Source organism: Polypterus senegalus, chromosome 2 (genome assembly GCF_016835505.1).
Source record: "Polypterus senegalus isolate Bchr_013 chromosome 2, ASM1683550v1, whole genome shotgun sequence".
Taxonomy (NCBI): domain Eukaryota; kingdom Metazoa; phylum Chordata; class Cladistia; order Polypteriformes; family Polypteridae; genus Polypterus; species Polypterus senegalus.
Genome location: NC_053155.1, coordinates 93179423 through 93197265, shown reverse-complemented (window position 1 = coordinate 93197265; position 17843 = coordinate 93179423). Strand labels below are relative to the sequence as shown.

General features: G+C 37.3%; 1 protein-coding gene across 1 annotated transcript in view; it reads right to left on the bottom strand.

Annotated features, from left to right (window-relative positions):
• Positions 1-255: 255 nt before the first annotated feature.
• The window catches only part of rab38a (RAB38a, member RAS oncogene family), a 111931-nt gene continuing 94343 nt past the window's right edge, over positions 256-17843 (bottom strand). The window contains exon 3 of the mRNA XM_039744169.1: positions 256-1084. Coding sequence (XP_039600103.1) covers positions 932-1084 — 153 coding nt within the window. The 3' untranslated portion in view covers positions 256-931. The remainder of the gene's footprint in view (positions 1085-17843) is intronic.

Genomic DNA, 17843 nt, shown 5'->3' with positions numbered 1-17843 from the left:
TTTGACAGCGTATTATTGCTTTTCTCTTAAATGTACTAAATGGATGTTAAATACCAAAATAGGTAGAAAGAGCAAAGAAAATGTACCTATCTAAACTACAACATCTGAGAGTGACGTGGTACCAGAAAGTAGGAGAAACAACACAGATTGGTTAGATTACTAAGGCATAAAATTGTCAATGATGACTACATAATGACATCCATCCATCCATTATCCAACCTGCTATATCCTAACTACAGGGTCACGGGGGTCTGCAGGAGCCAATCCCAGCCAACACAGGGCGCAAGGCAGGAAACAAACCCTGGGCAGGGTTTCAGCCCACCACAGATAAAGACATTCAAACAGAAATTATGTTGTGATACTAGAAGCTACTCTGCATTGAAACATTGCATTGGTTAGCAAACACCATGTGCTGGTTCTAAACTATGGAAAGCCTGGTGATCAAAGTATCTTTAAACGACTTTCCTCTCACTGACAAATGCAATTCTTTGGTTTACCACAACTTCTCTATGGGACAAGTCAAAGGCACATTCCTTTCTTTTTCCTAACAAAGTTTCTCTCCTATAAATCTGTGCATATTGATTGGCCAGAACGGAATTATTTTCAAATGTTTCATTTGCCTTACTATAACTACACTAACACTGGCTACTAAAAAGCAAAGGAATTTGTCACATCAAAAAAGTAATCCATATAAATCCACCCATTCCAATTAATACTTCTTTCACAATCTTCTACTTAGAAACGAGGGATTACAGAGACACAAGCACTGATACCCTGGCCTTACAGGACTGATGACAGGCACAAGAAAATGTCAAGCCAGTGGTTTAAAAGCCTTGGAAAACTGTAGGCTTGGGCTTATTTTGGTAATTTATTTGATTATCTTATTATTTCCTGAGTATGTAGGCAGGTTTCCACTGTGCTTTGTTCAGACCTATGATTTAAAGCAAGCAGAGCAGCTGCTGTTTTTGGGAGAGTTGAGCTGTGGTGAAACAGTACTGGAAACTTCGGCTTGCAGCAGGTCGCTTTCACTGGCAATGATGTGTTTCACCAGACATGTAGCTGCTTCTTCAATGTTTATATTCTCCTGCAGGTACAGAAAACATAACTGATTTTACTGACATGAATTGTTTTCTATGATAACTACAGGTTATTCAATTTTGCAATACATAATGGGAAAAACATTTGATATTACAGAATAAAACTTTACAAAACTGAACTGTAGCAGATAAAATACAGTATTTGAAATATTCAACATATAATAAAGATGTAAGCATTTCCAATAGTGAAACTCTAATTACACTTTAAAGAAGCTGGCATACAGTTGTCTTCATGTGCCTGTAGAAGAAATGGCAGCTAAATAAAGAGTATTATGATGTCTGAGACTTGAGTAGACAGGACTTAATTTAAGCAAGAATACTATTTTACATCTACCTTTTTAAATCCCCTTCAATAAGCCGATGCATTTTTGAGGTAAAATTAGCAGAACCCCACTTTTTTCTAGTTTTGAGTTTTGCAGTTTAAGGGATATAAGCAAACACAGGTGAATAACATACTGTAAGCAACATTATTTTAATCAATATTTTGCTGATACTTTTATTTTCATTAAATTGTATTTAGTGACTAAAGATTTTAGGTTGGCATCATATTTTACATGACTTTTTCTACAATTTTTATTTACATAATCTTAAGAATATTATAGCAGGTTCTAAACAGTCACGATGCACGGCCATAATTTTTAACTGTGCCACACCGACAGACACTTAACCCCTACAACTCTGTTTGACTTGATGCAACCAAATCAAACTGGCTTGGTTTTCTCTCAGCGAATCACAGGTTATGAGAGTAGGCTTTTTTTGTGTCTGTGAGTGTTAAAAGCCAAATGGCACTCAACTGGTAGTATAGGGCATACAAGGCCTACAAAGAAGGAAGAACAATGATGGCTACAAAAATGAAGAAAAGCTAATTTCATGGACTATGCAAATGGAGTAAAGTTGAAATCTGATGGACAATACAGATGTCCATTTGATGTTCTGTGTTTGTCTTATGACAAGAGAGCATAGGCTACTCCAAAAGCGAAGACTACCTGCTTGCTCTCAATTGTTACTCTTTACATTCATGCAGCACTTGTCTTCTTATTCTTACACGCTCCATATTGATTGGATGCCAAAACAAGGCAAGGGAATAAAATATTTGGAAATGGCCAATCAATTGCCACCTAGTCATATAATTTGAAATTCAGCAGCTCCAATCATTACATTTTTCTAAAAGTCATGTTGTATCCTGTATTTACTTTGGTACACAATACAACACATTTTTTTTTTGTAAAGCCCAAAATCATACAAGAAGTGCAGCAATGAGTTTAACAGGGATACGTCTTGACAGCCCCCCAGCCTTGACTCTCTAAGAGGACAAGGAAAAACTCCCAAAAAATCCTTGTAGGGTAAAATAATGAAGTCTAATTTATTTGTATACCACATTTTCAAAACAGTACATTTGCATTTGTATACATTCCTAAGAAAGAAAGCAGAAACAAACAAAGAAAAAGATAAAAACTAACAAAACATAAATCAACCTCTACCCGAGAGAAAGAGAGAAGACCCAAGATCATGGACAAAAATAGAATAAAAAAGGATCCTGTCCACTGATATGAAAGCTTACTTAAAATTCAATTTGTATTTCATCATTTTAAGCCCACCTGGGAGTTCACCAAACCCATGTGTGAATGGGTTAAGAGTGATTGTGACACCAAGGCGGTCTAATAGATATCTGGATATTTTTTATTCAAAATGATGTTAATTTGGTGCACTCCCAAAACACATTGCCCAGTGAGGCTGGAGCTAGAATGCAACACTCCTAGGTTGGATCTTGTCCTGGATACATTTTAGACAATTTTAATTGAGATAAATGTAATCGACAAAATACTTCAAGATGAATGATTAAATACTTTGCGCATATGGAGCTAGAGTGTATTCTCTGCAAGGCTGCCTTTAACCCATTTTCTGAAATGTTAAGTGAAAGATCCTTTTCCCACTGTACCCTAGGATCTTTGAAGAGAAGATTGAGGTGTTTTTATACATTATTGAGTAGCTGATCAGTACATCTTTGGGATAAAAGTGCATGGGAGTTGTGGTAAATTGGGTTTCTTTTAGCAATACTTCTAATTTGAAAGTAGAAGAAGAAATGTGTTGCTGGGAAGTTAAATGTGAAACCTAATTGTTCATATAATGCAAAAACATTACCTATATAAATTTCTCTAAGTGTTTTAATCCTGGACGCTTTCTGATGAATAAATACTGGATTAACGAAGTGCAAACTGCATTGGTCTCATATTCTGAGTGATTGATGGCCAATTAGATTATTAGTATATTGACAAAAATTAGTATTTACTGGGGCACAAAGCAGGGCATATAAAGAAGAACAGCAAAATTTTATTTCTGTTGGCTGGTGTAAATTCATCAATTTGTGTCAATTTTCAGGGCCCTCATGCATAAACGGTGCATACGCTCAGAAATGTTGCATAAGAACGTTTCCACGTTCAAATCGCGATGTATAAAACTTACACTTGGCGTAAAGCCACGCACTTTTCCACGGTACCTCATACCTTGTTGTACGCAAGTTCACTGCTCGGTTTTGCAGACTGGTGGCACCCAGCGTCAAAGCAGTGTTGCTGTTCCTGTGTGGTTACTCTTTATTTTCCTGACGCGGCTTTATATATATATACAGAGTCGGACCTCGCTAAATCGAACTCAAAGGGACCCGAAAAAAATTCGACTTACGGAGTTTACGAGTAAGGGAAAACGGCGTAATAGGCGCGGGTTAATCAAGAACATTATTTTTCCGACTTAATTAATATACAGTACAGTATAATCGTTTATTATATTGTCGTTTTATACGTATACATGTAGGCTACGTACCGGTACATGCATCTACAGTATGTACTATCGAACAGTGCAATGAAACAGGTTACATTTACAGAAAAAAAGTCTGTTAGCTTCGTTTGGCGTCAATGTGCCGATGCATCTCACTCGACAATCTCCTCAATCTTGTCAATGGACCGAAACACATTTTCCTCAAGATCCGGCGTAGATTCCAAGAATCTGTGCAGTATGTCAATAGCCTGCTCTGATGTCATCCAAGCTTTCTTATGGGCCTCGTAATGCATAGGTAGCGATTTCACATTTTTAAAGCATCTGGGTTTCAATGATTTCCCAATCAACAACGTGGACAATTTTTCTGAACCCACTCATGCTTGCGCTTAAAAGAAGAGTCACGCGCTCCTTACTTTTCTTTCCGCCATGGCAAGGTTCACCTTTGAAAGTCATTGTTTTGTCTGGAGAGCATTTGAAGAATAAACCAGTTTCGTCTGCATTGAAGACGTCATCAGGACTGTAATCTTGAACAATTTCTGGCAGTTTCTGTATCCAATGACTGCAATCTTCTTCTTGTACTTGTGCACTTTCGCCACATAGCCTATTAAGCACAATTCCGTTGTCTTTTCTTGAATTTGTCCAGCCAACCATTGCTGGCTTTAAATTCTGAATGGCCCAACTCTTTGGCAAATTCTTCTGCTTTTGCTTGCAAAAGCTTCCCGTAAATAGGAACATTCCTATCCCTTGCTTGCACAAACCACTTCAAAACGCATTGTTCAATGACGGGATACTCACATTCCCTCATCCTATTCTGATGGCCACATGACTTCTCACTGTACAGTTTCACAAAAGTGGAGAGCGTACTTGTGGGAATGCCGAATTGCTTTGCAATTTCCACTTTCTTCTTCTCGCCCTTTTCGACGGTTCTGATGACGGTAACTTTTTCCGCGATTGACAACGTTTTAAGCTTACACTTACCAGTTGCCATTTTCGGGGCATGTACCGTACGGGAGACTATGGAGAAGCACACAGGTACGAACACTATTCAAGGCTTCTCCCGACAAGAAGGGACGTGGATTATTCCAGCCACTCTCTTTAGTTTTCGGACACTTTTGGTCTCAAAATAGACGTCCTACCCTCAGAGAGTTGCTTAATCTCTTAAGGTAAGACTTTGCGTCCCTTTTCTTGGTTTTCTGGACCACGTGTTCTGAAATGTAGCCTCAGAATAATAACCCAAAGGCCTTTGAAAATTCAACTAACGGAGGATGGGAGCCGAAAAGTTTTCGAGTTGAGGAGATCTAAATACATTTGTTTTATGGGAATTTAGTCGGGGACTAACGAGTAATTCGATATAAGGAGGTTTTTGACTTAGGGAAGGTCGACTTAGCTAGGTCCGACTGTGCATATATATATATATATATATATATATATATATATATATATATATATATGTTGCTCCTCAAACCCTGTAGACAAACGTCCAAGACTCCAGGTAAAAGCACCAAGAAATATTTTTTTCAGTTTCAGTTAATTAATGTTACTCAAATGCACAAGAAGAATAAATTTCAAAAGAGAATACAGGATATTGCTGCGGCAAACATGCTATACTGAAGACAGACTTGCCAGTGTAAAGAAGAATCTGCTTGCAACCAAGACACAATATGACTCAAGTTTTAAAGGATATCATAATCAGCTTTTAAGCTCTTTTTCTGCTTCTTTAGGAGAACTAAAGATAAACAATTGATCATTGAACATTACTTTCAGTTTAGCTAGAAACAAGAAGCTACTGTACACCTGATTTCACCTTTGTATAAGCACTGTTTGATGCTTGTTTTGCAGCTGGTGAAGGAAAGAAGTTTGGGATGACATGAAGGCAGTGTGGTGTAGTGGTTAAGGCTTTGGACTTCAAACCCTGCCGTTGTGGGTTCAGATCCCACTTCTGACACTGTGTGACGCTGAGCAACTCCCTTGACCTGCCTGTGCTTCAATTGGAAAAACAAAAATGTAACCAATTGCATCATCATGGATAAAGGCATAAGACAAATAAGTAAATATAAATGAATATGGCTGTTTTCAAACATAATCTCTTTCAGTCTGAGAATTGACAACAAATTTTCTTCATCCCATAGTTTTTTAAATCGAACAGTCTGGCTTCTAGGCTTTGAGGCATTTGATCCATGTATGTGATAAGCAGCTAATATCTCTATTAGCTAATATCTAATAGTGTCATAATTGAAGTCTTCTCTTATTATTTGGAAAAATAATTCAACCATGAATTTAACTAGATTTAGACTTTCACGGTTTTCAATTAATCCTTAGATTCTGAAGATGTTCATTTATATTTGTCTTTAAATATTGCTAGTTTATCACAAAGAACTTTGCATTTGGATTGTACAGCAGTTGCCTTTTTGTCAGTGGCAAATATCAATTGTTCTACTTCTTCAATAATGAGTTGTAAATGTTTATTTCTTCCAGGTGAGCACCAAGCACTATGATTTTATCCTCAATTTTGCTCACATTTTCCTGTATTTTTCTATCAATTTTTGATCGATTTTCATTTAGCTTTTCACCAAAGGTATTGCTTTAACATACATCTTGATTTTGTCCTGATTCATCTTATCTATTCTGCTGTATCATCCTGCTATATGATTCTTTATATCCTTTATAACATTTTTATATATTTTATATTTACTCTGAGTGTGGTATTCAATACATTCAAATCAGACAGCACATTTTCTTGCCCATCTTCTCTGTGCACCAAAGTTTCATATTCAGTTGCAGTTGATGCTTTTGACTCCCAGCGTATGATGGTAATAGTTCAGATATACCACTTTAACCCAGCCTCATTCTGCATTTTATTCCCACATTCGCTGTCGGTCAGAGCAGATGCTGTATTGTGAGGTCCTGGCTGATCTATTGCTTCGTCTGTCTCTTCCTGCTCAGTATGTGGCAGGTCGTATCATGAACTTGAGACTGGCTTAGATATTGATGAAACTTTAGCTATTTTTCCCTTTTCTTTCTTACCCCTTGGTTTCCTGCTCATGTTTTTAATACTTGTAAGTGATTCCTCTCAGGTTAATTAAATAAGAAACAGCTCAAATAGATTCATAAAGAAAAAAGCTAAATAACACCATTGTCAACAGAGAACCGCCTCAGATACCATCTCTCGCAATAGATGAAACTTGTACTCTTTGTCTGTATAGTCTATTTTTTTCAGGTTTTCACATTCTTCCCAAATCTGTGTGTTTCCGCATGTTACGTCACAACCTAAAGGTGGATATATGACTCTAAACTGTCCCAGTATGAGTGAATGTTGTGCGGTGTGTATGTCAGTGAGAAAGACTTGCATCCCATCCAGGGTTTGCAGCAGCTCTAAACCCAGTGTTAGGGTCAGTCCTTTAAAATGGATGGAGAGACAGATGTAATTTTTCTGAAAAATCAGCTTATGAAAAAAATAAAATTAAGTTAAAAATATTGTCATTTTTTTATTAATGAATTAAATAGTAACTTAATTAAATGTATGGTCATAATGTGAATGGGCATTGCTATGGTCTGGCAGACCTGTGCAGGGTTGGTTTCTGCAGCACTGTGCCTGTTGTTGTTCAGTTAGGCTGTACCCCCTCAAAATCCTGAACTGCATTATATGGATCTGGAACTGTTACAATATTTTATGTTATAAATGATTAAATGGATGAACATATTTTTATAACTGTTTTATATGTTTGATAGTGCTTGATGACTTTTAGGGATCTCACACTGAAGCAGTACTATTGATTTGTTCTGTCATACGTTTTCTTAACCTGCTTATCTGTGACTGTACATGAAAACAGACTGTAGTCAAAATGAAGACACTGATGACAGGCGTTTAAAATGAAGTGGTGTCTCCTAATGATGACACACTCAGAAAGCCTTGACTTACTAGCTAGCAGCAACACTATGCCAGCTCCATTTACAGGATGTGGCAGAAATATGTGACCTTTTTGCTCTAATCACACACACAGACATGACAGAAAATGAGGGCATCTTATGCAGTTATGCATTCTGGTAACTAACATGCACACAGGAGGGACAAGGACAAAATCAACATGATGCCATCCCCACTGCACACATTTTGTTCTATGACTGTCATAAATGTAAGTTAAGACTGCTATAAACTTTTTGAAAAATACTGTAAATGGAAGTCTGTCTGGCACAGCAAAGGAATTTTGTATGATCGTTAGCCATGGCAGAAAGTGCCCATAGAATGAAGGAGGTAGCAGCACAGACATGGCTACAATGTACCCTAATGTATACAGGTATAATATTTATATCTGCCGACTCCATCTCTGCATGTGGGTTCCAAAAGTGGAAATTTTCACAAACATGAAAATAACCAGTTTTATAAAGCTTCTTTTATCCTTAAAGGGATATTGAGGCCTCCAGCATGTAGGCAAACTTTCTTCTTGCACATTCTTAGCAGGATTTCAGCAGAGTAATTCTGTACTTCATCTGAAGCATGGAAAGAGAGGTGGGATTATGTCCTGAATCTTTCTGTGGCTGAACTTAGACAACAATTAAAAAATATACAGACAAGAACTTCGAGCAACTTTAAATGAGACATGCAACTCAAGAAAACATCAATAGCTTATTAACAGTACAGTGAAATTTACAAGATTACTAAAAGTAAAAGACATAGCATACAGTGGTGTGAAAAACTATTTGCCCCCTTCCTGATTTCTTATTCTTTTGCATGTTTGTCACACAAAATGTTTCTGATCATCAAACACATTTAACCATTAGTCAAATATAACACAAGTAAACACAAAATGCAGTATTTAAATGATGGTTTTTATTATTTAGGGAGAAAAAAAATCCAAACCTACATGGCCCTGTGTGAAAAAGTAATTGCCCCCTAAACCTAATAACTGGTTGGGCCACCCTTAGCAGCAATAACTACAATCAAGCATTTGCGATAACTTGCAATGAGTCTTTCACAGTGCTCTGGAGGAATTTTGGCCCACTAATCTTTGCAGAATTGTTGTAATTCAGCTTTATTTGAGGGTTTTCTAGCATGAACTGCCTTTTTAAGGTCATGCCATAGCATCTCAATTGGATTCAGGTCAGGACTTTGACTAGGCCACTCCAAAGTCTTCATTTTGTTTTTCTTCAGCCATTCAGAGGTGGATTTGCTGGTGTGTTTTGGGTCATTGTCCTGTTGCAGCACCCAAGATCGCTTCAGCTTGAGTTGACGAACAGATGACCGGACATTCTCCTTCAGGATTTTTTGGTAGACAGTAGAATTCATGGTTCCATCTATCACAGCAAGCCTTCCAGGTCCTGAAGCAGCAAAACAACCCCAGACCTTCACACTACCACCACCATATTTTACTGTTGGTATGATGTTCTTTTTCTGAAATGCTGTGTTCCTTTTACGCCAGATGTAACGGGACATTTGTCTTCCAAAAAGTTCAACTTTTGTCTCATCAGTTCACAAGGTATCTTCCCAAAAGGCTTGGCAATCATTGAGATGTTTCTTAGCAAAATTGAGACGAGCCCTAATGTTCTTTTGCTTAACAGTGGTTTGCGTCTTGGAAATCTGCCATGCAGGCTGTTTTTGCCCAGTCTCTTTCTTATGGTGGAGTCGTGAACACTGACTTTAATTGAGGCAAGTGAGGCCTGCAGTTCTTTAGACGTTGTCCTGGGGTCTTTTGTGACCTCTCGGATGAGTCGTCTCTGCGCTCTTGGGGTAATTTTGGTCGGCCGGCCACTCCTGGGAAGGTTCACCACTGTTCCATGTTTTTGCCATTTGTGGATAATGGCTCTTACTGTGGTTCGCTGGAGTCCCAAAGCTTTAGAAATGGCTATATAACCTTTACCAGACTGACAGATCTCAATTACTTCTGTTCTCATTTGTTCCTGAATTTCTTTGGATCTGGGCATGATGTCTAGCTTTTGAGGTGCTTTTGGTCTACTTCTCTGTGTCAGGCAGCTCCTATTTAAGTGATTTCTTGATTGAAACAGGTGTGGCAGTATTCAGGCCTGGGGGTGGCTACGGAAATTGAACTCAGGTGTGATAAACCACAGTTAGGTTATTTTTTAACAAGGGGGCAATTACTGTAGGTTTGGATTTTTATTTCTCCCTAAATAATAAAAACCATCATTTAAAAACTGCATTTTGTGCTTACTTGTGTTATATTTGACTAATGGTTAAATGTGTTTGATGATCAGAAACATTTTGTGTGACAAACATGCAAAAGAATAAGAAATCAGGAAGTGGGCAAATAGTTTTTCACACCACTGTATATCAAGCGTATGATACAGTGCTGCTGTTCACCCCATCTTGCCATGAGGCAAAAGCCAAAGGCACAGGGAAAATCATTAAGGAAAGGAATTCCAGATGCCACTGGGGTTTTTCTTTTCAGGAAAGAACCAGAAACACTGCAATGGGAATGTGTCAAGGATGGGCACAAAATGTGCTGAGGAGATTGCCCATTGCAATGGTATCAACAAGAAACAACGGATCCTCTCTTTTGTTCAGTTGACCAAATACAAAAATAAATGAGACGAGGTAGCAAAGCCTCAGTTCACTTCTAACTGCAAGGAAATATTTCTGCCTGGTGATTCAGATCTCTAATCTTTAGAATTGGTAGAACAAGAGATGAGTCTTTGAACACCCTATAATCTGTTTGTTTTACATTGAGCTGCTTCTTTTTAGATCATTAAAGGCATCTCTGGCATTCTGGTTTGTAAAATACAGTGAAACACTTTGTGTTCTGAATGCCAAATATTTTAAATTATTTTCAACTTTGTAATACTATTAACTTCCTTAGTGTTAACCCTAATTAAGGATTTGGGCTAGAAATTCTATGTAATCACAGTTAAATCTGAGCCAGACTGAGGGCGAGAGAACTGATCTGTTTTAACAGTGTTAAACTGGAGTAATTCTCAGGACAGTATTCTGCTGCCATCTACTGTGTTGGATAAAATATAATGCTGCAAAAAAAAATCATGAATATTTCTATAAGTTTTGGTACTCTAAGGCAAGTCATCACTATTCATGACTGGGGCGGCGACTTCAACCAAAACACAATGGCGTGTAAACGACAAACTGTAAAGCCAGTTTAAGAATAAACTGAACCGTGTGAAACGAGCCCCGGACACAGACAGGAAGACATGTTATTATGCACCACCACACGTTTATTTACAGTATTTACAAAGTTGTTAAAGTGCACCACAAAACCCCATAAGTCCCCAAAGTCCAGGCCTCTCACACACTCTGCCTTTCTTCGGGCCGCCTCCACTCTCGCTTCTCCTGCTTCATCCTCATCTCACACAACTCCAGCCTTGAATGAAGGGAGATGGCCCCTTTTATCCATACCCGGATGCGCTCCAGGTGCTTCCCGGCACTCTCCCGCCGACACGCCCTAGTGCCGGCTGTACCCCCAGAAGCACTCTGAGTGTCCCTGCTTCTCTTCCCCCAAGCACTTCCTGGTGTGGCAGAAGTGCTGAGGTCCAGGGCTCCCAAGGCATTGGGGCGCTCCCTTGCGGTGACCACAGGACCCTCCAGGGTTGGGCTTCCAAGCCCTCTACCCGTGGCCCCCAACACAACCAGGGCGGTCGCCCCCTCATGGTTTGGAGGAGGCGCAAACTCTCCTCCGGTCCTCCTGGGCGTCCTGGCTGGGTACCACCCCCAGCCGTCCACCACAATCGTTACTTGAATCAAGCGATAGTTTTGACAATGTGAAGGTCATCAGATGTTAAAATGGATTGTGAAACTGATGCATACGGCTCTGATATGCCTGATGACTTCAGTCACATAAACCTGCAGTGGGGTGCAAGGAGGTGTGTGGCAAAATGATTGTGATCTAGAAGAAAGACATTTGTACTGTTCACTATGTGACCACTGTCATTGTTCGTGCAGGGGGAAATGTGGAAGTCAATGAAGCTTTCTCTCTGGTAGCCTACAATAACACAAGGGGTGTGGTGATCATGTAGATCAGGCACTGACTTTCTACCCTCTCATGCACAAGCAGCAGAAAAACATTATAAGAAATGTGCATAACGAAACACACTTCTACTGTTACGATTGCGACACTGGGCTGAACTTTGGTGAATGTTTCGAAACATATCACAGGAAGGATGTGTGCTAAATCAGCATCAGTTCAGCAGTGGACACTAGACCTAACTTTTCTACTTTATTTATGTTGACATTTTGATATTTACATGTTTCTGTTACATGTAATGAAATTACTTTCATTTTGAAAAAATTCTCTGTTTTTGATTAGTTTTTATGTGGGTAAACATAATGCTAAGGAGGTAATGATGCTTTAGAATGAGTTGCTGTTATAAAAGATACACATAAAAACTGCACATTTTTCAGTTTCTTTAAAGTAAAATATACTTTTATCTACTGACTTGAACTTATAATATTGTAATAGAAATGAAAGATTGAGCAATGAGAGAGGCAATGTAAGTCATAGGGTGAATACTCTCTTTTTTGGGACATACTGGGTACAGCCTTTTTGGGAGGTTTTTGGAGACACAAAGGGACTTCTCTGTCAAATAAACAGACATGAAAGAAATGCAGAAGAACTAGCCTCTCCCCATGTGTACTCAAGACGGATATTAATTTGTGTGTCTGGGATAGTCTTCTTCCTTTTTGTAAAGCAACCTTTGCCTGGCTTGCACTCTAAATTTCAGCTGAATATCAGAAATATTAATTAAAGATGAGATGACATGTCTACAAACCAGTGTCATACCTAAAAGGAAATTCATCTTAAGTGCACAAGCTGATCTCTCACTCTGATGAACACCCATCTATAAGCAGTCATGTACCTGGTAAGTGGAAGTGGGCCTTGATCTAATCAGCTGAGGCAATACCTTTACTTAAAAAGTAGGTGCAGGCATCTCTTAATTCTCTTTAGAAGCTGAAAGCATTCTCTCAGGAGCCAGAAAACTCACTACTGCATCTCTTTGGGAATTGAAGGCAATCTTTGTGGGCATTGAACCTACTCTCTTTTTTATATCTTGCATGAAGAAGGGGCCTGAGTTGCCTCAAAAGCTTGCATATTGTAATCTTTTTAGTTAGCCAATAAAAGGTGTCATTTTGCTTGACTTCTCATTAAGTTATAGGAGATAAACCCTCTGTAATCACTATGCACAAATTTGGAAAATTCAGTATCTATAAGATCCACTCCTCAAACCTTAAGCTCTGTTACAGTAACTGAACACAACCCTGGGGGAAGAGGCTTTACTTTGAGAAAGGAATTTCAGTACCTAAACTCTTGTGCCAGAAAGATTCACAAAGAGCAAACAGCTTTAATAAAAATAATAATAATACATTTTATTTATATTGTACCTTTCCCATGCTCAAGGCACTCCACAGAGTTTAAGAAAGAATGGCAGGGTATACAGTATTTAGCATTGTACTAAACCAAATAAATAAATAAAGAAAAGTAAGATAGTAAATTCAGAGAAAAGCCTAACAGACAACATAATTGGTGATCAAGCACACACACATACAGGTTACATGAGCATCTTGACATAGAGGTAGACTGAGAGAAGGGTAATAAAGTCAGGTAGAGCTAAAAGCCTTCCTGAACAGATGAGTTTTGAGTTGTTTTTTAAAAGAATTCATGGAGTCAGCAGATCTGATCAATTTCGGTAGGTCATTCAACACTCAAAGCAAGCTGAGGAAGACAACATCACCCCACAGAAACGAGTGAAGCACCACATGACAAAGACAAACAGTGTCTTCCATCTTAAACTGGATAAAACAGAACCCAGAAACCATCGAACATCTTAAAATCTTGGTGCCAAAAACTGCTTTACTTGTGACAAGTCATGTAAAACTTTAATTCCTATAAGCTTTTACCTAATTTGGAGACAATTAAGCCTTCAGTTGCATTCTAATGGCTTAGTTCTTTATCACTCATGCATGCACATCAAAGCAAGAGTAATCTTACCATGACATTGTGCTAAAAGTCAAAAAGTGAAATGCTAATCAGAAAAGTATAAATTCAAGAAACAGGAAAACCTCTAAACAGACTAAGTGCAGGGTCTTCTGTGTTATGTTAGTCTGTTTTGCACTCCATTGTTTGTGTTGTTATATAAGCAGTTTTCATGTTTCTGTAATCCTTGTTTTTATCAATACATTGTATTATTCTGTTTCTTTAACCAAATGTGTTTCAATGACTGTAATGCACAGTACAGTACATCTAACACCCTGTATACAGAAAAAGGAAAGGAAAATAAACTGGGAGCTTTATCAAAACAGTCTCATTAATTACTGGCATTGCTATAAGCAAAGTGAATAATTAATTAACTGATTAGTATCAATTAAACAATCAAAGGTCAGTTTCCACCAGGAAGGTGCTACATTTTTAAGTTATGCTTCTTGAATTAATTCAGAAAATTGTGTCTTTGCTGTTTGCTGGGATTTACTAACCAATTCCATTTTCCAACTTGCCTATCAATTTCGTGGTTGAACGAACCTGAACCTATACCAGTGGGACACTCCTACACACATGGACAATTTATAGTCATCTATTAACCGTCAAGGTAAATTGAGGCATTTTTGTGATTGTGCAATGTTCTGACATTTGAAAATTATAAACAGCAGTTCTGAACATGTGCATATAATTTAATAAGAAAAACATACTAGTCAATTGTAACAAATCTTCTTTGAACACTAAACCATGTTCATCAAGGTCTTGAAAATTTAAAGATGCCAAAATAGTTCCGCGAATACAATCAGAAGGGAAATTAAATAGCTAAAAATGTATTTTTTATTGCATCTAATCTTTTTTATGAAAAGGTGGCATTGGGTGAGCCAAAAGTGTTTCTGTGTTGAATATGTAGTGGGGTGAGGCATTCTCACATTAGCTGCTGTATTCACACCTGACCGCCCCAACCTTGACACAAAAAAACGCTAATTTTTACAATCCTATAAATTTACACCGGCTTTTACAGACACAAATCAAATGTATGTTTTTATTGTATAATATTAACAATAAGAGCAGCTCACTACTCAAAACGGTAAATTTGCTGGGGAGCTGGTTTCGAACTCACAACATCTGGATTATAAGTCAAATGATCTTACTGCTACACCATGGAAGCTGTCGTAGTGTACTTGCACCTTTTGTGAAAGTGTTTATTTGATATTTGGCCATCAGCTTTCATACATTATACAGTTGATGTCTACATTTTGTCATTTATTACTAAAACATGAAAAACGTTTCTGTTTTAACAATGTTTTTACATAGATTGTTGTAGACACAAAAAACACATCAAATTATTTCCCCTTGCAATTGTGGGTAGCTCACTCCCAGATAATCAATCACGGAACTGGGAGAACTTCTTGCCTGTTCTGAGGCGGAGGGGTGGATGGTATAGTAGGCTGCTTGGGCTTATCGACACATTTACAAGTCAAAAGAGAATGACGGAGAGGTGCGAAGGGATTTAAGGTGGGCTGGATTTACTAGTTAATTCATTGGCTCTGGTAATTCTAGCGTTAAAAAGGAAAGGTGGGTGAAGATGCTTCAGCACGTCATAAATGCCCAAAGCTATGCCCTTTCTTGCCTCCAAAACAGTATCTTTTCCCAGCTCAATGTCATTGTAGTGAGGCAGATTATAGAAAAAAGTAAACTGATTCTGCCCAAGATACTGTATTTGCACATGCCTGGGTTTACAGCTAATTAAACTTTAATATTATGTTTCTTTCCATAATGTGCAATCATAACTATGCTGGCTAGAGACGTTAAATACGGCATGTCTTAAACTCCATAATATACCATTTCTCTTCAGACACATCATTATTATCTAAAACTGCCTTCCTAATGTAAAACCTCTTTAAAAAAAATCACAAAATAATATCTGTTCATGGTACTTGTATCGTGGAGTTTGTAATAAAATTCACATCTAATTTAAACTGTGTAGAGGGACTCAATCACATCTTATTAGGAAAAGTTGAATTTGTCAGATATGTATCTTCAAAAATTAACCTCTTTATTATAATTAATTCTACTTCAACAGCCCCTGGAGCAACTTTCTGGGACTCATCTGAAACATTCCTAAGGGATCAAGTAATACACTTTTCATTTAAAAAGAAGACTACAAACTAGAGGGATAGCAGAATTAATTGATCAAATCTTTAAATGTGACAATGAATATTCCAAACCTAATAATATTATTTGTCAAATCTTAGCATTGAAAATGGGCAAATTCAGCTGGCATATTCATCATCAATTTTGGAAATATGACTGATTTTGTTTACCTTCTGAAGTGATTTTTTTTTTTATGAGATATATTTGTCACATCAGTTATGATTTGTTTCCCAGAGATATTTGTTTATTTGTTGGATATCTTTTGAGTTACAGGAGTGTTGACAAAAATTAAGTTGAAGGTTATTCCCATCTGGTGACACACCTGATGAAGGCTACACAGCCAAAATGTTGTGTTTTCTAACGTTTTTCTTGTTAGCTTAGAAATAACATTTACCTTTTTTCCTTTGCACACTGAAACAACTCTTAATTAACTTAATTAAACTTAAACTCTTTATTCTATAGTAGTGGTTAATCAATTTTCAATTGATTTCAGTTTCCAATTGATTTTCAGTTTCCAATTTAATTTATACTTTTAATTATTTTATTTGCGTTGGGCTGGCACTCTGCCCGGGGTTTGATTCCTGCCTTGCGCCCTGTGTTGGCTGGGATTGGCTCTAGCGGACCCCCGTGACCCTGGAGTTAGGATTATTTTACGGGTTTCTTTCATTTCTTAATTTCTACTTTCTGGCTTTGAAACTAGTTGCATTCTTTCATTTTATTAATGAAACATGTAAGGGGTCCCAAGCTCATTTTTTGCTCCTTTGAGATCTGATCATGAATATTCTCCAGTTAGGTGCATAAACATTTGCCAGAACTATCTGAATTCCACTCAGTTTTCCCCATTCTATTAACACTACTAACATTAACATGGTAACCCCTCTGAATGACAAATATTCTCATCAGTTACAAGCAGGTATGAATAAGTATTCCTACTCTGTTTTTGTTTCCACAATAGGAAAGCAGTATCCTTTCTTCAGGCTAGGTTGTTCTTTAATATTTAAATATGTAACCTATAGAAAGGTAATATCTGTATTTAAGAGCTAAGATGCGGTATTACCTTTTCAATTCAAAGTGTAGACCTTTGCCATTTTTCCTTTGTTCCTAAATCCCACCTTCCACTCCATTCCTGCCCAAATAAAATTAAGATTCCAGTTCTCTATCATTCCCATAACAACCTATGCTAAAAACATAGGATTCATTTCCATAAAACTCCAATGTTCCATTAAAGCCTTACAAAAACAGTAAAGCCTTTTCCTACTAATGAGTGACATAGTAAAGACTTCAAGAATATTTTAAACAAATAATTAATAATACTATTAATAGCCTTATAAGTCCAAGAGTGGTAGTTTGCAAAGAGCAGGGCACAGAAATTTAAAATTCTTAGACACTAATAGAAAGTAGTATTAAAAGTTAAAATATAGAAGCCATATAAATTCATAAATAATTTCAGCCAGAGTATTATCTATAATGTTACTACAATCAAATTGAAATAGCAGACTTTGAATCTTTAATAGTAATCTTAAGAAAATAAATTTACTAAATTAAGGGCAAATACACACACAATATGTTCAGCGCTTAGGATTTATAGATTTATCTTTGTGACTCTCTACCCTGAATAGAATATCAATGACTAGGTCTGTATTTATTTAGTCATTTACATGGATTTTTGAGGTCTTCTATTCGCTTACCCTTGCTTAGTCTGTAAAGACAAATTGTTAGTTTATTCCTGACTAATGTATTCATTGTTTTAATTCCTTTAGAATTTATTTTCTTTTGCAATTTCAGTGCTTTAATACTGCAAAATGCCTTTCTTTCTCCTGTTAGACAGCAAACTTTCCTTATTCTGAAACTGTAAGGACTAAACTTGTGAACAGGTTGTAAACTTTTGTAA